A 27,826-nucleotide genomic window follows, 5' to 3' on the forward strand; every position below is an offset into this window, starting at 1 on the left:
TGCCATACTAATGTATTCCATCTTTCAAAAAAGAAAGACAAGATTTTTTAATATTACTTAACAATATGTTAAAAAAGTAGCCAGTTTGGCTTCAGTGTTAATACAATATACACTCTATAACAGATTGATAGTGTGAGTATTGTTCTTTTTTTTCTTCTTCTTTTTTAAATTCCATTCTGCACGTATTCTGATACAAGCTGGCTACAAGTCAAAAAGAAAAATAAACACAGAGCGTAACTTGTACACTTTTTAAACAGTGGATTGTGAAACAGAACTAAAGAAAATGTATTGTCAAGTATTACCCTTCCTTCCTTTTCTTAAGAAACCTTGGGTGTGTGGGGGGGAGCTGGAGCGAAGTAGACTGGATACTGATCAAGCCCCTTCCCGTGTCAGTAATCTGAGCGAAGTGCTGGATGCATGTGTGACAGAAGACACGGTAATTGTGAAATCGTTTCTGTTGTCATTGTTGTCGTGTAATTGCTTTTTTCCATCTTTCTGCCTTTTGGAGGGCCTTCATCCAAACAAAAAGGAAGCAGCCTGGATGACTATAGGCCGAGGAAAAGCCAGACCGAATAGGTAAAAGTCGGAAACGCCTTTTTCTGTTGAAGGCCTAGCTTTTGTCGGGACGTGGCTACAGTCAAGAGAAAAAGGTCTCGCTCACAGACTACAAGCACACAAGCAAACAGATTCAGGTAGAAAGTAGCTTTTGTTTTTTTTTGTTTTTTTTTGTTTTTTTAATTTCTGCAAGAATATCAGGCCAAATGGGTTCTTCTCAGAACCTCGCAGCAACAAGGACAAGGCAAGGCAGCAGAGGCCTGGGGGCCAGAGTAGCTTTGAGCACAGCAGGGCTGAGTCAGCAGTCATTGATTGGTTCCTGCCCAAGTCTTTCCCAACGGTTAACAGTGCGCAGCAAATGTGGTTTTCTTCAAGCTAAAGTTTGACCAGTTGATGGAGAGCCGCTGTCTAGTCTGTCGAGCAGAATCCAAGCAAAACCTGGAAGAAGAAAGCATTCGAATTGACGTTAATTTCGCAGGATTAATAACTGAACCAAAAAAAAAACCCTGTAAAGAAAATCAGTTTCTCAAGGAAATCGGAACGACACCCAACGCAAACGCACAGCACACTCGGCCCTCCACCTCCGCCCCCCCGCCTCTTCTCAGGGAAGCGAAGGAGCAGGATTAAATCAGACGTCCTTACCTTTTGAAATACTCCACTTCTCTCTCCGTCTCATCCATTTCCACGCTGTCCAGGTCGATGTCTTTGGGCAGGAACACATCATCTAGGGAGTGAAAGAGATCGTTCTGGTCACTGTCTAGACTGCGGTCATACATGAGCTTCCCTGGAGGGGCGTCTCACACACAGGTGAACAATGAAACCACGCCTGCAGCGCGTGCTTGTGCGTCTCTGCAGTGCTCACCTATAGAGTTGCTCAGCTTATCTCCCTTCTTCTTCTTGCCTTTCTTGGCTCTTCCTTTGGGCTGCGGGGACTCGGCGGTGACGGGCTTAGTGCCGCTGCTCTGCTGTAGCTGCTCTGGCTGGGGGGCCGCCTCAGCCACCAGGGGAGCCCTCTCCTCCTGCACGTGGTTCAGCTGCTTCCTGCCGTGGGGGCTGCCGGTCTTCTCCTCCTTCTTCCCCTCAAGCGGGGCGTCGGTGGCGGGCTTAGGCTCGGGCTCCGCCGGGGAGTCGCTGGGCTCCCCAGGGCCCCCCTCGGCAGCCTTCGCGATCTCCGCGGACTTCTTGGCGATCTCCGTGACCAGTCGGCTCAGTGGCGGCCTCACCTTGGACTTCCCGTTCAGCTCCCTGTGCGCGGGGGCGGCCGGCTCCGGGGGCGCGGGGGCCTCGACCTGCTTGAGCCTCGCAGGCCTCTGGTTCGGCGCCGGATCGAGCGGGGGCGGCGGCGGCTGTTTACAGTCTTTGCCGTTCGTGAGGCTCTGTTTGGCCGCTGTCAACTCCAGGGCCGGACGCTGCTCCGCTCTGGCCGGCCGGGCAGGGGGGCCGGGCAAGTGTATGAAGTTGTGCAGCAGCTGCGGCGGCTTCCCATTCTTGAAGTTCTCCAGGGCGTTCTGCGCGCTCTCCTTTAGCGGCTGCGGGCTGCGGGGCGCGGCCTCCGCCCTCTGTGCCTCCCTGGCCCGCTCCTTCTTCTTCTTCTTGGCCGCCCGCAGCTGCTGCAGCTCCTGGAGCCGCAGGATCTCTTGTTTGAGCGTCTCCTCCTCCCGGCGCCGCTGCTCTTCCAGGAGCTGCTGCTGCCGCTCCCTCTCTCGGGCCTCCGCCTCCAACCGGGCCTTCTCCTCCATCTGCAAGAGGAAAAGGTCAGACTGCACTTAGAAACCTTTCTTTATTTTTCTCTCTTCTTACATACATAACCACACTTTGATAATGTGTTAAATATAGAATCATGTCTTGAAATCTGTGTACAAACATCTGTTTACAACAAACACAAACAGCCCTGAAAACACGGCAGCCGGCGTTACCTTCTTCTGTTTGTGCCGCGCTCTCTTGGCCGCCCGGGAGCTGTTGACGGGTTTGGAGTCAGCGCTGTTGATGAACTGTAGCAGGTCTTCTACCTTGCGATGGTCTTCCACGCTCTCTCTGTCCGGGAGCTGGTCGTCCTTCTTTGGCTGTTCCTCTTTCCTCTTCGTTAGCCTCAGGCGTAACTTCTCACGCATCTCTGCATAGTTTCTACTTGTTGGCGCCGCTGGAGGCTGGATGCAAAAAGGGGCAGCGAAAGGCGATTAAGGGAGAGGGGACAGGAAAACGTTTATTGCAATGCAGCCCAGTGTAGGGAGTTGTTCTCAGCACTGCAAAGCCCGTGACATATAAATATGAGCACTGGCAGTATGTGTCCGGTCCTTTTTAAACTCTCGGATCCTTCCATGTTTTCACTACACAAGAGAAGCTGGACTCACCCCGCCGTGGCCGAAGAATTCACAGTAGCAGCAGTCGCAGTACTTCCCTTCCTTCTGGTTGGTGGAGGTGGAGGTGCTGGAGCTGTGCTCAGAGCAGCTGTCGTCGTCCTGGCTGTCCTCCCCGTCGTAGTGCTGATGGCCGTACGCGCCGCTGCCCTCACACCGGTGCCCCTCGCAGTCCGGATCGCTGCACACAGACAGACACACAGGCGACCCACACAGTGCTCATTACTCAAGACCATGGGGAAGAAAGGGGGATGCACAGACATTTTTAAGGGACTTTTGTCCCTGTGAATGCCTGGGTGTGTTTAAACATCCTGGCACCTGTGTTCTATTCTGCTAACACTTGATATGATCGGGGCTCAGTGCCTTACGATGGACACACCCACTCACATGCACCCCACTAAGGCCCCAGATGCCGGAGGAGGGACAAACCTGCAGACGCTTGGCGGGGCACTCAGAGAGCCCTCGGTGGTGGCAGGAGGGGGTGCAGCGGGCGAGGGCCACAGTCCTGGGTGAGGGTCCACAAAGCCTGGGGCTGTGGCGGCTGTCTTTGGGAAGGGCTGGGCTCCGATGTTGGGGAGATGAGGGCCAGGGGCCGGCGACAGGGCTGTGGCGGTTAGCGGAGGAAGTGTGGCTAAACCTGTTGGGCTATTTCTAGGTGCGACTGGAGTTGAGTGTCTATGGTCCTCTTTACCTATATTGTGAAATACCTCACCTACAAAGAAACAAGCATGGTTAGTGTTCAACTAAATTAAAGTGTTAGTTACTGTTTTTATTTTTAATGCATCTAACTGTCAAGGTATTATTTATTTTTTGAACTGGAAAGTGCTGGACTACCGAATGTGCATTATTAAGGTTGTCTAAATCTCCAGAATTAGTGGAGAAATTGACAGTCCACACACACACACACACACACACACAACTCTTCTTAATTTGCATTTGATTACCCCTATGATGCTCGTGATCTAGAACACATACATATACACACACATACTTATTTCACTTTGCATTTGACATTTAGTATCCATATTAGAGAGCTGTAAGTTTGAATCAAGATACCATGGGTAATTTAAACAAACAAAAACCCCAGCGGACCCAAAGTTTCCACATATTATCAAACACTCTGCTCTCCTGTATTACTCTACTATAGCAATGCCAGTTAGAAGTTAGCTCATTCAGAATAATAAAAAGTGTTAAAAGCACAATTCCATTACTCTTCAAGGAAGAAAATAAAGAATCCATTCTAGTTTACAGTCAGAGTACTTTAGTATTCTCATAAACAATAGCTTTCTATTACAGCACAGGTTATGCTGTGAATGTGTAGTGTTTATAAAGTAAAAACTAAGCGTGTGTGTGTGTGTGTGCATGCAGCATTAAAAATAAAACTATTCTTTCTACAACAATTTTGGAGGCTATTAAAAGATAAACAACTGACAAGGGTTTGGTGGTAATGAGGCAAAAACATGCTGCAGAATTAGTGTGGTGCAACAGCCCGAGTTATCTAACATTTGCAGGCAATCGAGCTCTGTCCTGCTGCCATTTTGGTTCAAGTGTACGATCGACGCGATTAGCCTTGAGAGACATGGCTAGCCACTCCTGCGTGCTCCTCCTACCCTCTTTACCTAAGGAAGTGGGTCTTTTAGATGAAACTTTGATCTGATTATTACTTGACTGGACAGTGGTGGCTGTGCAGGAGACGGAGGAGGTGGCCGACGACGTGGCCATCACCACTTTGTTGGCTTCCATGAGGGCGTCCTGGAAGTTGTAGAGGCATTTCTTCTTGGCCGTGTTCTTCTTCTCCTTGGGTTCCGTACCAGGGGCGGTGGGGTCCGTGCCGGGGGAGGAGGGTGGGGGGGCTTCCGGCCTGATCTCCGGGAGAGCCGGTCCAAGCATGTCACCTTCATTGAAACAAGGCAACGTCAGGGACAGCACCCTCCTGCCCAAGCCCCGCCCAGCGACATTATTCTGCTCCTTCAGGTCTTACCATACAGGACACATGGTGTGCTATGATGGCTCAGTGCTGTGTCTGTTTACACGAGACACCAGAGGGGAACCCTAACTACACACACACATCTTCATGCTCAGGTGAAAGACTAGTTAGTTTTGTTCTGGTGTTTTTGTGACCTCTGACCTCACAGGGTTACTGCTCTCTCCTAAACTAGTTGGGCACAAAGAGCTCATTCGTTTATTCGGCACCGTGTTGCAGGAAAAAGAAAAAAACCTAGCACATCCGCAACAGCCAAGCACAACAAATGCACAAGAGCTCAACAAATACAACTTTTCTTTTTAAAGCTAAACAAGATCTGTGACAGAGTATGTTAGAAAAGGTTTTTAAATTTTGCTTCGAAAATCCACTGGGATGTAAAGAGCTGTATCAATTCAATATTATTATTATTATAAAATACAGATTTAAGTATACTCTAATACAAATGTGTCCGATCACAAAAGATGTATGCTTCCACTCCATAGATAAAAGGAAGACACTACCAAAGTTGTGAACCCTTTTCCTTTGACATGGGAATGAACACTGTTTCCTGCGACACTCTTCTCACCTGAGAGAGGCTCCTGCAGGAAGATTGCCGGGTTCCAGTTTTCCATGACCGTCGTTTCCCAGATGTTTTCGAACTTCAGGGACGGGGGCAGCGAACTGTTCCAGTCTGTAGTGTTGCCAAAACAGTTCTGATAAATATGGTCCTGGAGAGAGGCGTTGAATACTTGGTGTTTGCCGGTATGGTTAGACGTTGGGGCTGATGGGAGAGTCTGGAAAGCAAACGAGCAGCGGGTTATTTAGCAGATCAGTTTATGACCTTGAGCAGGTTGTACATTCAAATGCAGGCTGATAAAAAGGTACCACACAATCACTTCTCAGTGGCACAATAAAGAGAAGGGCACTAAAACGGGGTAGGACAAGATACAGATCCAAAACCACGCCAGTGTGATTCTGCGGCCTTACCTTATTGTGTGTGAAGGGTGGGTTAGTGTAGAGAGTAGGGTGGAGGAGAGGCCGGGGGAGATGCGAGATGGTGTGTAGTGGTAGATGCCCGTGGATGTGTGGATACAGGTGCAGAGCCGGGTGCGACGTCTTCTCCGTTAAGAACTGGTGTCCCGGGTGGAGCCTCCCGGTGGACAGGGCGGTGCCGTTGATGCCAGACACTTCCTGCTTGCAGACGTGACATTCACACGCGTGCTGCACCTGGTCACTGAGCTGGAATGAAGACGGACAAACGTATTCAAGAAAAAGAAAGGAAATAAATAAAAAAACGGAAAGAAAGAGAGACCGCTTTCCGCTCCACACCTGTTGGTTGGGGTAGGACGGGGGAGGGCTGTCACAGCGCAGGACATCCTTGGTGGGGCCCCTGCTCCCCGGGGAGAGCTCGTCCTGCGGCCCCGGGGGCTCCCCGCCGCTCTCTCCGTCGGCCTCCTCGTCGTCCGCCTCCGACGAGCTGCTGCTGCTGCTGCTGCTGCCCCTCGGAGACTGCATGGGGAGACACCACTGGACCAATCAGGGGACAGCAGAGACACGCGTGTGACTGGCCGTGGGGACGGAGCTTGGCATGAGCAGAGCGTATAACAAACAACGTATGCGTGGCGAGCAGTTAAGATTGAAGGTCACAGATTGTCTGAGACAGCTAGATCCTCGGCTATCCAAAGACAGTTTTTGTGATTATTAATCTTTTTCTTTGAGTAAACGAGAGGAAATAACAGAATGCAACGAGACAGCTTAAAGACATACCTCATCTTTCAGCGCCATGTTTTCTCCCCCACCATTTAGCTGGCCGTGAAGCCCATTCATGCTGGCCACTACCTCGGCGTCATCGTAGTTACTCAACGGGTAAATGTCACTGAACTTCGCTGACAGCGGGGGCACATCGTCGTCATCACTGCCGCTGAGGGAAGGAGAGAGAAAAAAAAAAAAAAAGGGACAGTTTCAGTGTGGTCCAGACATGAGCTGGGTTATTGTTCTATTACACGTTTACTCAAATCTGTCCCCTGAACACTGTGAAAACACGGCGAGCGCTCTCACTAGGTGGGGGCCGTGCCGCTGTCTGCGAGGATGAGCCGCGGGTGCTGCTGGATGGTGATGGGAGAGCTGGAGCCCGACCCAGAGCTGGCCGAGGACATGCTGGGAGGGTGCACTTCGGAGAGGTAGTCTGGGGCGGACTCCCCCTGCAGGGGCGATTTGGTGACGTGAAGGTCGTTAGTGATGGGGGAATCCATGATGCCACACGTCAGGATGTGCGAAAGACTGCAGTCATCACAGGTACACCTGCAGGCAGAGGGAGAACAGCACAGATGGCGTCAGATTAGAGTAAAGAGCAGGATTTAAATTGCTTTGACCAATATGGATGAGGGATGCAGTTATATTTTTATAAAACACATCAGCCTAATTATAAAAAGTGATACTTGGATTTGGGGAAAAGAGTAAAATGGATTACTTTCAGCGCAATGAAAAATTAAAGCAAACATTTGAAATTATGCTTTTCTTTTTGATAAAGAATCTGGGATTCACAATGCATTCAAAAAACAACTATCTAGTTTACTAATTGTAATGTTTACAAATTCAAACCGTTTACTTTTTAATATTATATGGCAATTAATTGGCCAAATCCCTTCTAATGCCGCTCTGTATTTCCTATAGGTGTTTCCAGCAGTGTTTCATTACAATCGAGTGAGACAGCAGATTGGGGTTCAATATCACAATCTGCTTTAGACATCAGCTGCCTGAAAAGGTCACCAATCAAGACATAACCCCCCCAAATCATGCGTAAGAAAACCTCCAAGTGTGAGGATTGTATTGATATGCTGCCTGAACACAGATTTCGTACTTTAATGGGTAGCAACAGTTGTAGTCACCACGTACACAATTACATATTTTAAGATGCTTGGGAGATTTTCCATTTACAAACTGATAACTTGACTTACCTTCGTCTGTAATTGCAATTAGGACAGTCTGGTATGCTCAGCCTAGATGACAGCATGTGCCTCATTGTGTCTGTGAAGTTACTGTCTCCCGTTAACGATTTCTTACTGTTCGTTAACTGAAAAGGATAAACAAACAGATTAGATCAAACCTCGGGAAGAAAACCAGGCTCTAAAATATCTAGCGTGTTTGAGCACAGAGAGTTTATTTTTAGCAATTACAACAGCACTGAAGAAGGTGTACATCACACAACGGCCGTGGCAAGACACCAGGATGAAACTGCTTCAATTAAAATGCTGCTGTTGTATCACATCATTTCCAATTTTAATTCTACCGTCAACTGTATCTATAATCAAATCTTATCACAATAAAAATAGCGCTCAGATTTTGACTGCAGTTTCTTAAACATCCAAATCAGCAGGTAAGACAGGATAGCCTAACAACTAAATAACACTCAACATCTTTACCGAATTACTGTGTCAACTGCAGCTGTACTATCCCTAATTACACCTCACTACTGTGCTCTCCTCACGATTACATAAGCAGGCTAACTGTCGTGATTATGTAACTTTTCCTCAGACTGCCCGAGAGAAGCTTGCTGACCACGGGGAGACACTCTGTCCCGCATCATGGTTTCTTTATGTTTAGGGCAGCAGCCATTATATAACATATCTGCTCACATCCTTACCTGTTCTTCTATAAACCGTCGCTGTTTAAAAAACTCCCAGTCCTCTTTCAGCATGCGTTGCTTTGATTTTAATGACATCTTTAAAAAGGAAGCAGAAACACTGATGACTTTCATGAATGAAATCATATGCAAATAAATTATGGAGAATTTCTGGGACCCAACTATATTCATTCTTTTTATCCGTTTAATTTAATAAATGCACAGGCTGAAGTATTACATTAAAAATACATTAAGGTGTTAGGAATGCTATGCATCAAAATAAGCTCTACTTCAAGAGAAATGGCCGGTAAGATGTTTCACTTCAATCCAGTACTTACATTTTTGCTAATTAATGATTTGTGTGGTTCTGTCCTCTGATTTGTGTGGTTCTGCCCTTCCACCTTAAAAAGCAGCTGCCAACGACAACACAGACAATGTAATAATGTCAGTGGCATTCCTGCAACAGGGATAATATCAGCAGGTTCTTAACAGGGGTCTTCAGACGGGAGCTCAGTTCACACACGCAGGTCGCTCATCCTCACCTGTTCGTCGACATAGTCGTCTATTCGTTTCTCACACTCCAGCCACTTGACAGCGACTACGTTCATTTCCTGGTCCAGCTGGTGGTAGCTCTGCAGCAGACCGCTGTACATATCCTCGCTGTAGGAGTCGTGCGACGCGGTGCCTCTCCTGCAACCGTGAAGGCGGTTTAAAACATGGGGCCCACAGAGAATGAGAAACTGGTTTCAATAGGGAGGGTTAAATGTATTTTCCTTGGAATGATCGAAGCAAGAAAAGCAAGTGCAATCAAGCTGCTCAACCTCAGCGCTGTGTTGGTGAATTCTCCACTTACCTTAACTGTGCAACTAGGGTTGGTAAACTGTTATGTAGAAGAGGCTCTGAAAACACAAGGTTTTCAAAAAGGTGCTTGTTGTGTAACTCCCAGGTCACCTGGAATTTCTTTAAATGCTCGTTCTCCTAAAAAGACAAACACAAACAAGGCAGAAAGATCAGGGATCATGGGATTAATCATCAATCATTAAGCAATCATCAATATTGTGATACACTTCTCCTTTAGATATTAATTCACCTTCAAATACCTCAATACTATTCTAAATACAATAAATTCAAATTCTGATTGACTGAAGCAAAACATTAAATACCAAATCTTCAGACCAATAACAATTCAATAAGTGCCAGCTTCCATCACCCAGAATAACAGTTTCTTGTACTGAGGTGAGCGCTCTGGGTCTAACATTTCACTTGGCGAGACCCCCTTTAAACGTCGGGACATTTTCCGTGACCCCAGAATGCTTTGCGGACACGATGTGACATGTTTTTCTTCATAGATATTGCATTACAATGCACATTATTGCTGTTTATGCTCTCAATTCAAAGTGTTTAAAAACATTTCATAACAAATACATTACATATGTTTGAAACCATTGGTTTTTTATTTAATATTTAGTAAAAAAATAATAATTATAATAATAATTTGTGACCCTATTTCTTAAGGATGAAACACCAAACACAGACATGACCCCAGAGCTGGGAACCACTTATCCACCGCAGCAGCCGATCCAAAGCCGAGTGTCCTACCAGAGTGAGCAGGAAGGTGCTGATTGTGCGGGCGGCCTGGCAGAGGGCGCTGTACTCCTCCAGGAGCAGCGAGACGAACTGGTGTGCTTGAGGGGGGCCCTGCACGGCCGAGGCGGCCTTGGAACCCACAGACAGGTGCTTGAGCAGACGGACCTTCATCTCCAGCACATACTCTCGGGCCTGCTGCTCGAGCCGCTGGTACAGTTGGTAGGGGTCCTTTTCACAAAGCCTGCAGCACGACATGGGAAGAGTTAGCAGGAAAGCACGAAACGGCACAACTGGAAGGTCAGGAGTCGCACAACAGCACAGTGACAACAACGAGAGCCAGGACGATAGCCGTGAAACCAAACGGCAACAGGCACAACGGGAAGAGCATTAAACAACTCGATCAGATTCCAGGTTCAATAGGCTGCCAGAAAGCAAATCAGGAAGCAGGACCCGACAGCTTCCTCCTGTTGGCACTGTGGATGGTCAGGTGACAGAAACCATTGCTGCTGTTCTCCTCTCTTCGTATTTTCCCAGCAAAGGACATGCATTTCTTTCCCCCTGTGCCATATAGTGGTTTTTAAACCAGTCTGAGACTTTCAGTGTGCAGACCTTTGACATAGCTTTGAATATGTAAAGATTTTGAAAGATGGAAGGATGGAAAATAATGTTTGCCACCAATATCACATTTTACTAATAGTAAATGCTTCCCATAGCAAGTGAAGGAAGAGTGGTTAATTGGCCACTGGAGGGCATATTTAACCACATTACAAGGACTTTTCTGGGGCTTCAGGAGTTTAAAAATGACAAAGGCAAAAGCAGCAGGACTGGGGTGTGATATGCAAATTATGAGATTACAGCAACCTTTGTCCTTTGGAAAACCATACAAACAAATCTGGAAATTAATGCGTTTTGCAAAGAACTGGTTGTATTGAAGGTTTATAACTGTATTAAAAGGATAAGCAAATAAAGTGAATTGTATACCGTTTTAAATGTCTCAGATGTGAAGTTTCAGTTCTTGTATGAAAAAATATATACAATGTTACGAGTCATTGTTGTAAAAGTCTTGCATTATATAAATGTATAAATTACAAAGCGACATACAGTAATCATCACTATCAGGTCATCGTCTCACTCTAATATATGAAAGGCTGTACTATACTGTACACTACAAGAGGTAGTCAACATTTTCACAAGGAGATTGGTTTTATGACTGGATTCGCCCAAAATATCTGGACTTGCAGGATGTTCATGTATTGTTTGTCTTTTAATGCAAATCCATCAATAAAGGTTTGATCATAAAATCCACACTATTGCACTTCAAAAAGTGACAGAAAAGTGCGAGTTGCATTTTTCAAACACTGAAAATAACTAAGCTAAATTTAGCAATGCCTAGGTGATGAGTTTCACTTTCATTCACTTCATTCCAGACTTTTCTAACAGCCAACAGCCTTTGCACATAAAAAAACAAAATGCAGACTTTAATGCTCCCAAAATACAATTTCAAATAAACACCACCGATTAACATTTAAAATAAACTTGGGATAGCAAGCAAAACATTGCTTTTTAATCGTTATACTCCTGTTTTTAAATGGAGTTGGAAGCACTTCTGTAATGTGACACTCTGCATCCGAACTGTCGAACCTCTTATCTTTCCATTCTGCGCTCCAGGGTTATGAACGCCAGGCGTGCAAACCCAGGATAGAGGTGGAGGTGGTGCTATAGCCAACGGTTGTGCCAAAGAGCAAAACCACATGTGGCAGGCAGGGGGTATCAGTCAGAGGGTGGCTAAAGGCTATGTGCTCCCCCTATTGGTGTTTGAACAGATTTCTGATTCAAAATGTAATGTTTAGTGAAAATTATCTTCAATGCAGTTTGTCAACATGAATGCGCATAATAGGCTGGTTTTGGAAACCGAAGATGGTCATGCTAATTATTATCCCACTCCAAGCTACTTTTTTAGTATTCACCATCACTGACAATAAGTTCTTCATTATCTGCTAACAATCAGGTTAATTCTTAAGAAAACAAATTGTATTAGGCACAGATACAAATTGAATACCTATAATATTCAATCAGGTTTCATACATTTTTGTAGAATAATATACACACACATACACAGATATATATATATATATATACACACACACACATACATACACACACACACACACAGATATATACATATGCGCACACACATACATATATATACTCGCACACACACATATACGCGTGCACACATACACAGATATATATATATATATATATATATATATATATATATATATATGTATATATGTATATATATATACATACATACACACACACACAAACATACACACACAGACAAGTATACAGTGACAAATGTCAAAATTTCAAAAAGCAATTAAAAATCAGTCAATCAAAGGGACCATGCAGAGATACAGCTCAGACAGATGGGCAAACTCATATCACATTAATTATCCATTCTACATTCAGTTATCAGGGAGCAAGACCCGATTGGTGAAGGTAGCAGTACCTGTCGACCAGCTCTTTCATGCCTTCCTTGTCTCGATCCAGGGGCTGGTCCTGGTCCTCTGCCAGAGGGGTTCCAGTCTGGCGATAGATGCACCGGACCATGTAGCGCACTTCAGACCAGTAGTTCTGGAGCTGCTGAGACTCCCTCTCCGACTCGGCTGAAATTTCCCTGAAACACAGTGAACGGAGCTTGAATTGCACATGCAGCGTTAACAGGCTTCTGAAATGCGGGTTATATCGACTGAATCTTCTCTTGAAAAATATGATGACTGAATGTGGAAGTGATGACGACTGTGGGCCTGATTTTCCAAAGCTGGTAAAAGATTAATGCACCAAATAATGCATTGGCTGTTTGAATCCAATTTCTTCCAAGTTATGATCGTTTGTGAGGGCTTCCCTGCAGACACACAGTGTAAGAAAAGAAGCTGTATGTATGTTATAGCAGCTCTAATAAGCATACACACTGCCCTTACTACTGAGCAAATCCTTTTACCAGCTTTGGAAAAATCAGACGGCAGACTCCTGCAACAATCTGGGTTGTCAGGAGAGTAATCACTCCCACAGGAAATGGATCCCCACCAAAGAACATCTGGGAAGGAGATACGTTTGTGCAGAGAGCACAGATCTTAAATCTGTCAAGACTTTCCAGGGTTGGTTGTTAACGCCAGCAGCATCCAGGAGATTAATAGAAATGCATTAGGGCTGTCAAGAGTACAGCTGCTCTGCTTCATTTTCCTTCCAGTATCATTTCTGATCCGACACACATTCACTGAACTTGTTTCAACTCTTTAAAGCACACTGTTAGATCGTGCTGCTCTCCTGTGCTCTCTACGGAGAGGGAATTCTTCCTGCTCTGTTATTGTCACCTCATACAGCCCACCTTGTTTCACATAGCTTTCAACCACAGACTGACTGGTTGTTGTAACGTCTGTGACAGAGAGGGGATGGGGCTGCGTGTCTGCAGGCACCAGGGTTGGTGACTCTAGCGCACGACTTTGTATTTGATGATACAGGAGCAAAAACTCAAAGTAGCCTTTACCAAGCCTGGAAAACAGTAAACAAAACCCGGCCCTGGCGGAGGGCACTGATTGAACTTGTTACAGAAGCCCCTAGCTGGCCTTGGGTCACTTGAACAGTTTTCACCGCTAAGAAACAAGGCTTTTCCAGGGTCAATGTGATTCGCAACTCCGAGGTCGTGGTCATAAACCGGTTATTCAGGGTCCGCGATTGTGGTCCTTCTCCAGTTCGTATTCAAAAGGTGCTGTCGGTCAAACGAAGGTTGAAAAGCTGATAAATCAAATCTTACTCTCCCCGTTGCACACTTTGCTTTTTTAGCTCTTCAAACGTCCTCTGTCATTTCTCCTCGGGTACAATAATAAACAGACACACACGAGACCTGCTTGATATTGGCTAATTTATCATAACATAAGAACATAAGAAAGTTTACAATCGACAGGAGGCCATTCGCCCCATCGTGCTCGTTTGGTGTCCATTAATACCTAAGTGATCAAGGATCCTATCCAGTCTGTTTTTGAATGTTCCCACATTGTCTCTTCAGCCACATCGCTGGGGAGTTTGTTCAGATTGTGACGCCTCTCTGTGTGAAGAAGCGTCTCCTGTTTTCTGTCTTGAATGCCTTGAGGCCCAATTTCCATTTGTGTCCCCGGGTGCGTGTGTCCCTGCTGATCTGGAAAAGCTCCTCTGGTTTGATGTGGTCGATGTCTTTCATGATTTTGAAGACTTGGATCAAGTCCCCACGTAGTCTCCTCTGTTCCAGGGTGAAAAGGTTCAGTTCCTCAGTCTCTCAGTAGGACTTTCCCTTCAGACCTGGAATAAGTCTGGTTGCTCTCCTCTGAACTGCCTCTAGAGCAGCGATATCTTTCTTGAAGTGTGGAGCCCAGAACTGTCCACAGTATCCAGATGAGCTCTAACTAGTGCATTGTACAGTCTGGACATCACTGCCCTTGTTCTCAATTCTACACTTTAGACAATATACCCTAGCATCCTGTTTGCCTTTTTTATTGCTTCCCCACACTGTTTGGATGGAGAAAGTGAGGAGTCCACATAGACTCCTAGGTCTTTCTCATGTGTTACTTAATCTAGTTCTATTCCTCCCATAGTGTAATTATAGTGGACATTTTTGTTACCCGCATGTATTACCTTACACATGTACACATTGAATTTCATCTGCCAGGTGTCGGTGCTGCTAAGTTTGCTAACTATCCCAGAGTCCAGATCATTAATATAGATTTGAAAAAGCAAAGGCCCTAGTACTGATCCCTGTGGAACTCCACTAACAACCTCACTCCAGTTAGAAGCGACTCCTCTAATCGACACCCTCTGTTTCCTATACATCAACATCTAAGTATATCATATCATATGCTTTCATGTGATCTACAGCTGCAGTTGTGTATTCAAAGAACTCTAATAAATTAGTGAGACATGATCTGCCTCATCTAAACCCATGTTGACTATCTCCAAGAATATGGTTTTCATTAAGATGCACCTCTACTTTCTGTCTAATCATTTTTTCCAACATTTTACAGGTGATGCAGGTGAGAATTAACTGTAACTTCCTGGGTGAACCTGGGGAGAGGATGCTAGTGTGAAAGGGCCTGCAGGAAATCAGACACTGTGGACAGAAGCGCAGGAAAAGCAGGGGCGTTACCTTCGCTCGTTGCATGCTTCGCAGCTGCACACAGTTTCTGTGGCGGCAGGAGCGCTGAGGTCAGGGGTGGGCGGAGTCTGAGCTCCGACAGCTAGCCTCCCTCCTCCCACAGACTCCTGTAGTGACCCGCTGTTCCCAACAGGCATGTGCAATAAGAAGTCCTGGTTCTGTGTAGAGAGCACACATATCAGTCAGACTCAAATATCAGATTTCCACATGCTTTCCGTCTTTCGTGCAAATGCACTTGTGTAATGTTAGGAGTACAGAATTGCACATCGGTTGTACAGCACTTTTGTAAACTTTGTACTGTAAGTCATCTTGGACAGAAGAGTCTGCTAAAACAAATGTGACAATAACAATAATGATAGCGTGTGTTAATGAATGAAAACATTACATAATGAAGTATTTATACTGAACAAAAATATAAATGCAATATGTCAAGTGTTGGTCCCGTGTTTCAGGGGCTGAAGTGAAAAATTTCAGAAATTGTAAAAGCTTATTTCTCTAAAATGTTGTGCACGAATTTGTTTACATCCCTGTTTAGTGAGTGCGTCTCCTTTGCCAAGATAATCAATGCATCAAGAAGATGATTAAACAGCATGATCATCACACTGGTGCACCTTGTGCCGGGGACAATAAAAGGACACTCACATGTTCTCTGACAACAGAGTGCCACAGATGTCTCGGGCTTTGAGGGGGCATGTGATTGGCTGCTGACTCCAGGAATAACCACCAGAGCCGCTGGCAGAGAATCGAATGGTCATTTCTCTACCATAATCCGCCTCCGATGTCGGTTTAGAGAATTTGGTGGTACATCCATAGATTAGGGCCTCGTGATTTTTCAATTGACTGATATATGAACTGTAACTTGGTAAAATCTCTGAAACTGCTGAGTGTTGCGTTTATTTTATGGTTCAGTCGACATTCGTAAACTAAATGTGCCAACATTATTGAACCGCACTTCAAATACTGCAAACGAGTATATGTGAATACATTGTTTTTAAATATCCATGGAATGACATTATTTTCAAAAACAAAATGCAGAATACATTACAATACAATGGCTACGATTACTGTAGGAGCTTGATAAATTAATAGAAAAAAGTGCAAAATCTATAACCCAGGGTATTACTACATCTCACTATGAAAAGCAAGAAAAACATATGAATTACACAAATTCCTTAATGCAGGAATTATAATGGAATAAAGGAGACCAAAAACAATTAAATGACCCCAAACACAAGTCATGACCATGTTAACGAGCTACTGGGGCTTTCACAAGCGACTGGAAATCTGTGATGGGTTAGAATGTCTCTGTAGGTAAACAGAATCTCAGCGAGCAACTTCTGCTACAACTTAGCGGCACCGCCCTCCCCCACCGCCCGGACATGGACGAGTGTGCCAGGGCAGTCACTGGCCGCCTGGTGCTCTATGGGCTCGTCTGGTTTGCGCACTCACCACGAGAGACTGCTCTAGGGCAGCGTGCCGCTCTTCCTTCTCCACCGTGCGCCGGCAGTCCGGGCACACCCACAGAGGGAGCTGCAGCATGCTGTTGGGTTTTGGAGATGTGGGAAGCGCGACCTTGTTGGAACTGGACACCCCCGTCTCCAACAGGGAGTTGTCTTTCCTTTCACTCCTGCACAAGAGGCAGCGCTCCCCGGTGGTGTACGGTGCCCTCTGCCCCAAGCCGAAGGTGAAGGGGGTCTGGAGACAGAGAACGGAGGAGAAGACCGAGGAGAAAGAGACCATTAGTGTCACACACACACGCACAATACAGGTACTGTTATGACCTATGTAAGGTGGTTGTGGCTGGTTAGTTTTACATTGTTTGTTTTATGTTTGAATACCTCTACTGTCATGACTTTTATTTATTTATTTTACCTGCACGGAAGCAGCGAGAAATTTATCACACAGCTTGTTTTAACCATAACTCTGCTGAGAAAACGCACAGCACAGACGGAAATGTTTGGATGTATGTAGTGACAGCTAGCAGATTCTTTGCAACTTTTTGCAAAAAAGAAACAGGAAGTTCTCATAAGCAGACAAGTCTGCAACATTACAAAAACAACAACAAAGGATCATCTATGCACAAATTTTAAATTTGAATGTTGTGCTTATAATTTTAACCAGCATCATTTGCCGTGGCATTAGGGTCTTTAAACTGTACAACATGTGCTGTGTGTCACACAAAGTAAAAAATAACAACATCACTGCATCCACCTAGAAACTAGAAACCTGCTGGTAGTGTCCTTCCTGGTAAATAAAAAAAAAAACTTGATTCACTATCCATATTAGATAACACTAAATAACACATCTAAATGAGATCAAATGACATCTGCTACTTTAGTATCAGGCAGTATATTTTTATTAGATTTCAGGGTACTAGTTAGTATATAAAACTTAAAAAGAAAAATTTGATTCCCTGTCTGTGACTTAATGGCCCATTTTGTCTTGAAACGTTTTGTGTGGGTCCTTGCCAGAGAGTTAAATATCTTGACACACAAAAATACCATGAAGTTATTACCCTGCAAATCAAGAAACAATTCTGTCCACTCTACTATCTATCTACAACTGATACCTGTAATGGGGGAGCACAACTAACCAGTAGGGGATATGGTGGTAACCTACATATCCTTTATCCTTTACCAAATATCCTTTGGTTTTACTGGAGAGGTATTCAGAGTTTTTGTTTTGTTTTTTAATAATGGAATACCAGATTGAAGAGTTCGCTTTAAATTCAGTTTGCGTGTCTGAGGTTAAGCAATGGCCACAGCAGTGCAGAAAATACGTCAAAAGCGGTTAAATTACCTGCAGGACACCCGTGAAGTCCGAATTCATGAGACCCTCCGAGAACTGCGTGCCGTTTACAGACACCTGGAAGACAAGAGAGAAGGCATTTACAAATGGCAGGCCCATTTTAAAGTACATTTACAATTTAACATGGATTGCCAAGACTAAGCATCCATCCAACCATTGTGAATAAACATCTGCAGGACAGGGTCATGGGGAGCTGCAGCCCACTCAGTGCACACAGGGTGCAAGGAAGGGTGACTAAGACCACACTCATACTATACCATCGATAATACCTAAGGTTGATTACTATGCGATTACTTTTCAACACAAAATAGAATGGAGAAGAACCATCCTTATCACTAACAAAAGCAAGGAGAGAGCAGTTCCGAGAGAATCAAACAGTAGAAATTGGCATACAGTATCGCAGTACAGAAGTATAGCCAAAGTAATCTGCCTAAAATAGGGAGCTGCATCTTGCATGTAGGTTGTCATATTAGTTTGAGAACCACAGGGTACAGTACACAGATCTAGTACTTGCGACTGAAAATAGAACTGGACGCAATACAAGCTCTCAGACTCAAATTACATCACAGATATTACATTTCATGTTTATAAAGGCCTACTGTATATGATGTATAGCCCTGTCAGAAGAAATCAGATGAAACCCTACTACAGGAGACTGCAAATCCTAAGCCTTGTTATGTTAGGTGGATTACTATTATTTATCATTAAGGTTATTAGCAGATGCTCTTACCAAAGGAAATGTACAGTTGCTTTTTAGATTTATTTACAATGATGTTGTTGCCTTTGTAATGTAATCATAACCATGCAAGTAGCCTTGCACAAAGACGTCTGCAAAACTTGATCCAATTAAACACGCAACTAAGAAAATATTTTGGTAAATACCCTTCCTAGAATATAAGCATTGCAAGTTTCTACAGGATGGAATCGAGAGTGAAATAACAAATTATCAGGCACATGGAAACGGCAGCCCTGAAGGAGTTTCTGGCAGCTGATCATAGTTTATCCTTAGTTATAAGTGGCAGTGGCAGTAAAATACCTTAAATAGCACAATCCAGAAAAGGCAAGTTAATTATTAAGGGTCACTGGTGTTTAAAGAAGCACTGGCTGGTTATCAAGAGCAAAACGATCAAGCTGTACCACCTCGGTTTGGGACCCCACTACAGCACTGTGACTTAGTAGGGCAATGTAACTGTAACCTTGCAGTCTCTGGATGGCTAAATCCTATTAACTGTCTGCACTACTCCAAAAATGTGAATAAAACATAACTAAAGCTCTGTTTCCAATGCTCAAAAAATGTCAAACAGCTGATGTTTTTCAAAACATTTTTGTTTTACGTTTCCACAACACTTTGCTGTAAAGTGGATAGGCGGATAAAAAACGTTCGAACCTTCAGAGACAGCCCTAGTGGTCATCATATATTTATACAGTATTATAGAGCAATAAAGTTTACATCACTTTGTTACATTAAACTTCTAAATCAAACTATTTATTTTTTTAAGTATTGCGAATATATTCATCTTTGCAGAAAAAAACTCATCCCATACTATCAGGACTCTAAAAATAAATCAAACTGATCTTAATAATAAGTTATACACAAGTTAAGTTTTTATTTTTTTTAATAATCACATTCTGGAGCTCAGTTTTGAATAATTATTTTTCACCTATTGTCTTAATATAGTGCCTGGAATAGAAACCATTCCTGCAAGTGGATTTGCTGACACGTACTGAGTTTGCAAAATGTGAAGCCAGGTTGCAGGTGGGTGTAGTTTTTTCTTGTAGTTTGTAGTAAAGAATAATTAATGTGTTTGTTGAGCATTGTGTGTATGAAGGGCACCTGGATCAGAAGTAGCTTACAAATTGTGACATTCTGGACTAAAGTGCACAGCAAGCATACATGGACTCTTACTGTGAGGGCTTGTAGTCTACCAACACAATAACAAGCAGTTGTGTCAAGAAGCTGGGGGAGTAGCACAGCTCAAGAGGAATAATCATAACATTTTGCGATCTTCCCAATGTCCCGAACTCTATCCCACAGAAAACATGTGGGAAGCACTGTAACTTCTCTAGTTGTAGCAGTCATTAAATTAAGGCAAACTAGTGGATGATAGTTCATAACTAACGCCCTAACAAGCGACAAACAGCAACTGGCGATCAATGTCTTATGACTCACAATACAGAGGTGTTAATTAAATAATTATATTTTGTTTGTTCATTTTGTGAAAGCTAGCTTCATTTCTTATTCTGATGGAGAAAATATATAATGGCAAGCCTTTAATCAACTGATTACAATGATCATACCTTCAGAATTTATTATTATTATTATTTTAAGTAGATGAAAGCATTTTGCCATAGCTTAAGACACCAACTATGCAACACATTAATATTAGTCTTGTTCTTGCTAAACGGATAAGTTGTGTTGCTTTTTAAAATGTATCATCTGTCTTAATGTTTAATATTTGTTTCAATACTTTTTTGTTTCTGCTTCATGAAGTCCAGTGCAACATGTAGCCTATATGAAGCACTAGTGAGAGAGGAGTAAAAGCCCAGTTACACTTGGAGATAGAGGAGAATTTGAGGGTATTGAATGATTGTGTTGTTAGCCATTGATCAAATTCTCTATATTTTTTTCTGCTCAATGCCTGTTTCTGTACAAAGATTGAACATCAAAACCCTACAGCATGCATTTTTATTTCTGAGTTATGAACTTGCATTTTACTTTGCTATTAGAGAGAGTGTGTGTGTGTGTGTGTGTGTCGGGGGGGGGGATTCCAATTAAATTCTGCAACAGGAATTGGAACTGAAGAAATGTATATGATCGTTTATTTTGTTTCTGTAATTTTACTGTAACTTTAATGCAATTTAATTATGTTTGTATAGCCTTGGTAACTGTTAGCAAATATGAGGAATCAATGTGTTACTTGTCAAAAATAAAAATATTGCCTATTCAAATGTTATGATGCTTGTGTTTGTAAACAAATGAGGACATTGGTAATCTGGTTGAAAAATGCTTTTCAAACCTTTGAAAGTCAAAATGTAACATAACAATGTAAACTAAATGGAAATTCCACAATATCTGAAAACAGAAGTATGGCGAACGTGTATACACTGTGCTCAACGATCGTTTCCAAATAACAGCACTGCAGAACCACACACTGCAGCTTAATGAAGTGTGGCTTTAGGATATCTGTCAACTTGTAAACACACACATACATACATATACCTACTTCATTAAATTAACATATATACAATGTGAAAATGAAAACAGTCTATCACCGTGGCCCGAGAAATAGATATCCTAGATAAATGAAGAGAAGGCAATAGCGCCATGTTGATAGTGCTCCAGTACAAATTAAGTGAGTCTGTTGTGTGTACCATTAAAAATATTGAGCAAAAAATGTGAATGTGTGAAAACAGCAACTCCCGCATGTATGAGAGTGTCACTGGTGACTAGAATTGCTCACTTAGATAAGACTGAAACAAGGCCTTAATCTTTGGATTCATTTAATGACCTATACAAAAGGATCGGTTGTCATTTAGGCCTAAAGCTTTGTCTGTTTATGAGCACGTACACAGGAGTGAAGGATGGCTAGTGACACCAAGCCATTTTCTGCTAGCAGCACACAGCAGCGACAGTGAGGATGAGGAAGAGACAGTCTGCTAAGACAGTCTTCGCCGCTAAAGCCATTCGAGGGTTCCGGTGTTAGGCTCAAAACATCAGTGAAGACATTTTGGAAATTGGACCCATTATGGGAAGGAGGCTGACTTATCTGACCCATCGAACTTACATACTATACAGCCTGCATGTAGCCTATTTACAAATTAATTCAGATTCCTTTACAATTAATGTGTTACAAATGGTTTCTGTGTAGGTGGGAGATGTTATTTCGGTTTGCACAGTTTTTGGTGCCATATTTAATAAATGTGTTTGGATTTGAGCATCACATTTGCGATTCCAACAAGGTCTCTGTGTTGTCACGAATACCCCCGATGTATTCCAACAGTAGCTGCCAAGAGTACAGTTACTTGCCAGCTGCAAAACAAATTTATATATAATAACCACCATCTTTAGATATTTTAACACACTCTTCATGCAGACGTGTGTATGTAAGTTGTGTTGTACACAGGGTAGCAATAATCAAGATCATGATGGATGTTTCGTTTTTACCACAGGATGGCTTCGCATGTCATGACTTGGGTAGCCTGCAATTGGACAGACTTTTAGAAGGTATATGATTATAACATGAATGGCTGGAATAAACAGATCAGAAAATATATTAAATTACATATTAGCCACTTTCATGAGGGGACAGACAGGCCACACACAGTCTGATGTAAACAGAAACCTTACAGGCCTTTGATTGCTCTACAACACACAGTATTCACATGTGTTGCGTTCAAAGCGGACAATACAGATGACTGAACTGGTTTCGATCTCAAAACGTGCATCTGTCACTCGCAGATATTTTCAGCAAATCTTTCCGTTTTGTTCATCTGAACGAAAAGAAAAAAGCTCACTCCATCTTTATTTCTTTCTTTTCTTGCAAGTGCTGATGCAACACTGGTACAGGGCATCCCGCTTGGCCAAAAATGTATGCCGCCTGGACAAACAAATGCGCGAAGGAAAAAAGAAGCACAAGCGCACATGCTGCAACAATACCCGATCAGCAATCACCCTGCCTGACAAACCAGTGTCAGACCACCTTACCTATGCAAATTTCTGCAGGAAGCCCTGTGGTGAACCATTTTTGTATCCGGACTAATGTCACCGATTACTTGTTTCCGCATGGATTTATAGCATTGTACACACACTGCATGGGCTGTGTTCCAACCTATATCCCCACTTGTTGGAGACTCGTTCACATTGTTGTCCAAATAAAACATTTTATTTTGATGTTGTCATTTCATATGGTTGCGCTATATCGCTGTAATTTTCTTTACTGAATGAACATCAGAGGACAGGATCTGCTTTCTGATGTTCTGGAATATATGGAGAAACAAAGCTTGTTTATGTAGCTAAAATATCTACATACATTAAGTCACAAACATTGATTTATGTACATATTTATCAAGGACAAGTACACATAATCACATGAGTGTGATTTATATGTCATATGACTGACAATTACATTTTTATAGAAACTCCCATCTTCTCTTGTTCCATTTTGTTGCTTTGTCTTTAAGATGCAGTGTTTTATGGGATTAACGCGACGATTGGTGGGTTATAAAAAGAGAATTGCTTATGCAAAAGTGTATGTCACTTCTACACTTCTGGCAGCCCTACTTTGAAGGGAGCATATGGATTGGAAGACCCCTTAATATGGTGGACGCCAACTTCAGCCCTTCGAAATGTACTTCGTCGGGTGCATTTTAATTAAATGGAACACAAACATGGTACATAGTGCCATAGATATCTAGAGTTTCCCTGTATCTGACAAACTTTATGAATGGAATAGGTGTGTATTCAAACATAACAGGGAAACTTAGACCTATGAATGAATGCCCTATGAATTTAACATAATAATAAAGAACCATCCAAAAGAAACACTAGGAATAATGTAGGCTATATTTGTAATTGCAAATATTTGCAAAATATTGCAAAACAGTTTTATAAAGCTGTCTGTCGCTATAGTGCACAGCGAGGCTGCTTCATGGTTGACTCTATAGTAATACCATCGAGGGACTGTGCAGAAAGCTAGACCGGGCTGCTTGAGTTAGGAAATGTCTGGTCATTAACATCACAGGAGTCTAGAAGGCCGGCGTATCACTAAGATGAAACAAGGCCTGGCTGCTGTGTGTGAACAGGGATGAGACAGATATTTCAGATATGTGTGGAATAATTATTACAAATTAATTCTACAATGCCATAGAGAGAAACACACAACCAAGGCTTTGTTAGACAGAGAAGAGAGAGAGAGAGAGAGAGAGAGAGAGAGAGAGAGAGAGAGAGAGAGAGAGAGAGAGAGAGACATAGGTTCATGTGGAAATGGACATGCATGATCTGTGTCCATTTGCATTAAACAATGAAAGTTTCTCCCTTACATGGTCCTAGAGTTTAAGGGAACTCCACAAAACTACCTTAATGGACTGAAGGCAATAAGCTTAGTCAAGAGAAAAGATGCTATATTTAATACCCAAGTTATTCAATATGTAAGGCCTTGCATGCAATGGGTCTTCTGGGGCTTGTGATTATACTGCTTTGATACAAAGTATACAGTAATAGCGAGTGACCCAAGAGTGGAAGGTGGCCCAAGTCTGAAAAGGGATGCCATTTTTGGAAGAGGGATGAGGTGAGCAGGTGAAGTTATGGTTGTTTTGTGGTGGATCAGTGATGAGTGAGCATCGCTGCAGTCACTGGTCACTGGCGTGTGATTGGGCATCACGATCCCAAAGCACCTTTAACTCCCTTTCCCAGCAAGCAGCCAAGTACGTGTGAGCAAAGTGTGTGTGTAAGATGCACTTATTTTGGCGGAGTCAGACTTCGAAATCGCTTTCAGTGGTGATTTAGTGTGCATCCCGCACAATGTTGGGAACAATATACTAGACTAATATATCTGTAGCCAGATGTTGCATTTTTTTTAGGCAAAAACAAAAGTAAAGGCCAGAAATAAACATCATGTATGGAGAATTTCTTTGGATTACACATTACTTCCTCAGAGTGTACTGAGGGTCAGTTTATGACAAACTCACGAGGATGCTCTCAATGCAGTGTTAAGCAGATTAGACTCTTTAAAGTGCCAGCTAAATTCCAATTACGATTTGTAAGAGGATAATGAAAGTGCAATGAGTGTGCATTCAGAACATACAAATATACAGCTATATCAATTCCCAAGATTCAGAACACTTTATACTGCACATACATGTACCAGGTGAACACACTGAGCTATTGTTTAGTTCCCATCATCCCTCCCTCAAAAACTTGCAGCAAGAACCACTCAATCATTTGCACTATTTTGAACCTGTCATAATCTGACCTTGTGACCTTTCACCCCAGAGAAATTCTCAATCACTGACATTGACTCCAGCTCATGGCTGGACAGTGTGGAGTGCCTTGAATATGAAATAAAACATCACTTACATCATCTATATAGTTTTGTGGGTGACTGTGGACATTAAACACATTATTGGTTCATATGCAAGATTTCAAAAGTTGTGTTTTTTACTGTACACACCTCTCTTCCACAAATGCAAAAGATCACAAGAAGTGTAATTATCTTGAAATCTAAATATGTTGTAACAACTTGGAGTCTGCTATTTATACATATGTAAAATATAAATATTAATCTGTGGAGACATGCATAATCTTTGAAATATATTTTTTAAACTCTTTAGTGCAAATATGTATTATCATCATATTTTTTATAATTTAGCAGACGTCATTATCTCATAGATATGATCATAGACGTCAGGCGACTTTCATGGCTTTACCACACACGATTCTATATACTAATTAACAAAATCAAGCAGCTATGTCAAGGATAAAGCACACATGCTATATCAATATGACAGGCTTGTCTGAAAGTTGTGATTCCTCATCAGCACATCTGGAAAGTAATGCACTAACGCTCTGCTCACGGGTGTCAGTACAAGAACAAAAGCCAGGCTGCATAATGGGAGGGACCGGGGCAACAGTTGTCCATGCACAGGGGACTCAGAGCTGCTCTTTTCCTCGCAGGCAACACAAGTTCCCCGGGCAGCGTGGGGCTCCCAGGCTGTCAGCCCCGTCAATCACTGTCAGCGCCGCCACGGACCTCACGGCCACTCGCCGCCTCAGCCAGCGACTCGTCTGTGTCCCCGACAGGCAAAGCCATCAGGTGTCAGCGGCTCCTGATCGCTATTAACTTCCTCACTTGCAGGTGATTTCTACAAAGGCCTCAACGACCGCGGCGCGTCTGCTGCTGTCAACACAGACAGAGCGATAGCTGTCCGCGCAGACGGACCCTACAGCGACTGTCAACCCCCGCCTGAGCGCCTGCATTCACCCCGGTGCCACCGCGGGAGTGGAACCACCAGCCCCGGACCCGCAGTCCTGGATGTCAGTAGGCCTCAAAAGGTGCCCCAATGTGTGTGTTCAGCACTTCAGCGGGCACGACCGCGTCACCACCCTGCCCCTGCCCGCCTCACCTCTCCGTTCAGGGCCGCGGTGCTCCCGGGGCCGCCGCTCCCAGGGGTCCCTGCTGTCAGGAGGCTAATGGCAGCTGCCGGGGTTCCGGGTGCCTGGGGACTCCGGGCCGAGGATGAAGCCCCGGCCTTGCCAGCGATGCTGCTCACAGCACTGCTACAGCTACTGCTGCTGCCACCGCCCCGCTTGTTCTTCCTGCGTTTAGCTCCTCTCTTAGCGTCGGTCGGGCTCATCTCCCCCTCCAGTCAAAGGCAACCTGCCGTCTATGGGACAGTGTGCTGTCGGGACACCGCCTGGCTCGGCTCTTCCCTGGGAAGGTTGTTATACAGGATCCAAAATAACCAGTCACTCTGTACCTCCAGAGAGCTCGCCAGACTTCAGATTCCAATATGGCCGGCCCAACAGGAATGGGATGGTAGGGCTTGCGTCGGCACGTCGTGCGTCGTCTGCGTCGCACTGCTCCGCTGCGGGCTTCTGGGAAATGTATTTTTCTGGGGAGGCTGCGCTCTATTCTCGGTTATTGTCGAGGGCATGTAAAACTACAGTACCCAGAAGGCAGTTGGTTATTGACATCGCTCGGAGCCAGTGTTCCTTCTTGACTGTTGTAGTCTTTCGGTTTTTAATATCTCGATGTTTGAGAGATGTATTGCAATCATACAGCCGTGTAGTGAATAACCCACAAGAACCACAGCCAGAAAGTTTCAATCTTCAGATTTACAGATTTCAAAGGAAAAAAACGACACTGTAAAGTTTCTGTGGGTGTCTTGAAAAGATTATGTTAAGATATTGAACTTCTGAGCTGGTTCACCGCGCCCTCCAGCGGCAATCCGGTGGAAACATCGTGTCATTGTGGGCTGAACCTGAGGATCACACACTGTAACATCTGTATCACCCATGATGCGTTCAGGACCATGCCGGTTTACCCAGCCACGCATAATGCACTTTATTGTTGTAGTTTCAACTGCAATGTGGGCTACATCTCCTGTGATTTATTGAAGACAAATCTAAACATTACATGTGTGACTTGCCACATGAGTGAAGTTTACTCTGTTCTCAACTTTATACAACATCATCTAGGAAATAGGAAAACAGTCAAGCAGTTCATAAGGATAAATGTAAATAAGAAATGTACCAATAGGAACATGACTTGCTTGTTTGGGTATTGCAGGAGCTAAACAGTATCAATTATCAGTAAATCAATGTCTTCTTTACAGTAATATTTATATGTATTTAATCTAAATTTAAAAGGCGAAGTACATTCATACATATACATACACCAATCAGCCATAACATGATGAGCACTGACAGGTGAAGTGAATGACACTGATAATCTCGTTATCATGGCACCTGTCAGTGGGTGGGATATATTAGGCAGCAAGTGAACATTTTGTCCTCAAAGTTGATGTGTTAGAGGCAGGAAAAATGAGCAGCGTAAGGATCTGAGCGACTTTGACAAGGGCCAAATTGTGATGGCTACACGACTGGGTCAGAGCATCTCCAAAACTGCAGCTCTTGTGGGGTGTTCCCAGTCTGCAGTGGTCAGTACCTATCAAAAGTGGTCCAAGGAAGGAAAAGCGGTGAACCGGCGACAGGGTCATGGGCGGCCAAGGCTCACTGATGCACG

General features: G+C 43.7%; 1 protein-coding gene across 4 annotated transcripts; it reads right to left on the minus strand.

The window, feature by feature from the left end:
* fam193a (family with sequence similarity 193 member A) lies at positions 1-26,606 on the minus strand. Of its 4 annotated transcripts, none has more exons than XM_066718122.1 (23): positions 26,205-26,606; positions 18,075-18,140; positions 16,725-16,970; positions 15,267-15,433; positions 12,600-12,767; positions 10,097-10,325; positions 9,351-9,475; positions 9,040-9,187; positions 8,836-8,910; positions 8,519-8,596; positions 7,833-7,948; positions 6,934-7,176; positions 6,643-6,796; positions 6,205-6,384; positions 5,863-6,114; positions 5,462-5,669; positions 4,577-4,807; positions 3,342-3,624; positions 2,907-3,093; positions 2,472-2,702; positions 1,418-2,294; positions 1,198-1,279; positions 1-993 (listed from the first exon to the last, which is right to left on the minus strand). In XM_066718122.1, exons 1-23 carry the CDS (start codon positions 26,433-26,435, stop codon positions 897-899), a joined length of 4,674 nt encoding a protein of 1,557 aa, XP_066574219.1. In that variant the 5' UTR covers positions 26,436-26,606; the 3' UTR covers positions 1-896. The 4 variants fall into 4 exon arrangements, with proteins under 4 accessions (XP_066574219.1, XP_066574217.1, XP_066574218.1 ...); XM_066718120.1 differs by having other exon boundaries at positions 4,532-4,807; XM_066718121.1 differs by having other exon boundaries at positions 6,205-6,402.
* Positions 26,607-27,826: the final 1,220 nt, after the last annotated feature.

The sequence above is a fragment of the Amia ocellicauda genome, chromosome 12 (genome assembly GCF_036373705.1).
Source record: "Amia ocellicauda isolate fAmiCal2 chromosome 12, fAmiCal2.hap1, whole genome shotgun sequence".
Lineage (NCBI taxonomy): Eukaryota > Metazoa > Chordata > Actinopteri > Amiiformes > Amiidae > Amia > Amia ocellicauda.

Excerpts from the sequence above, each read along its gene's own strand:
- fam193a (XM_066718119.1), bottom strand. The coding sequence starts at position 26,435 with ATGAGCCCGACCGACGCTAAGAGAGGAGCTAAACGCAGGAAGAACAAG. Across the intron at positions 15,434-16,724 it reads CCCTAGAGCAGTCTCTCGTG|AACCAGGACTTCTTATTGCA; the intron begins GTGAGTGCGCAA and ends CTCTCTACACAG. Across the intron at positions 7,177-7,832 it reads AATTGCAATTACAGACGAAG|GTGTACCTGTGATGACTGCA; the intron begins GTAAGTCAAGTT and ends CTCTGCCTGCAG.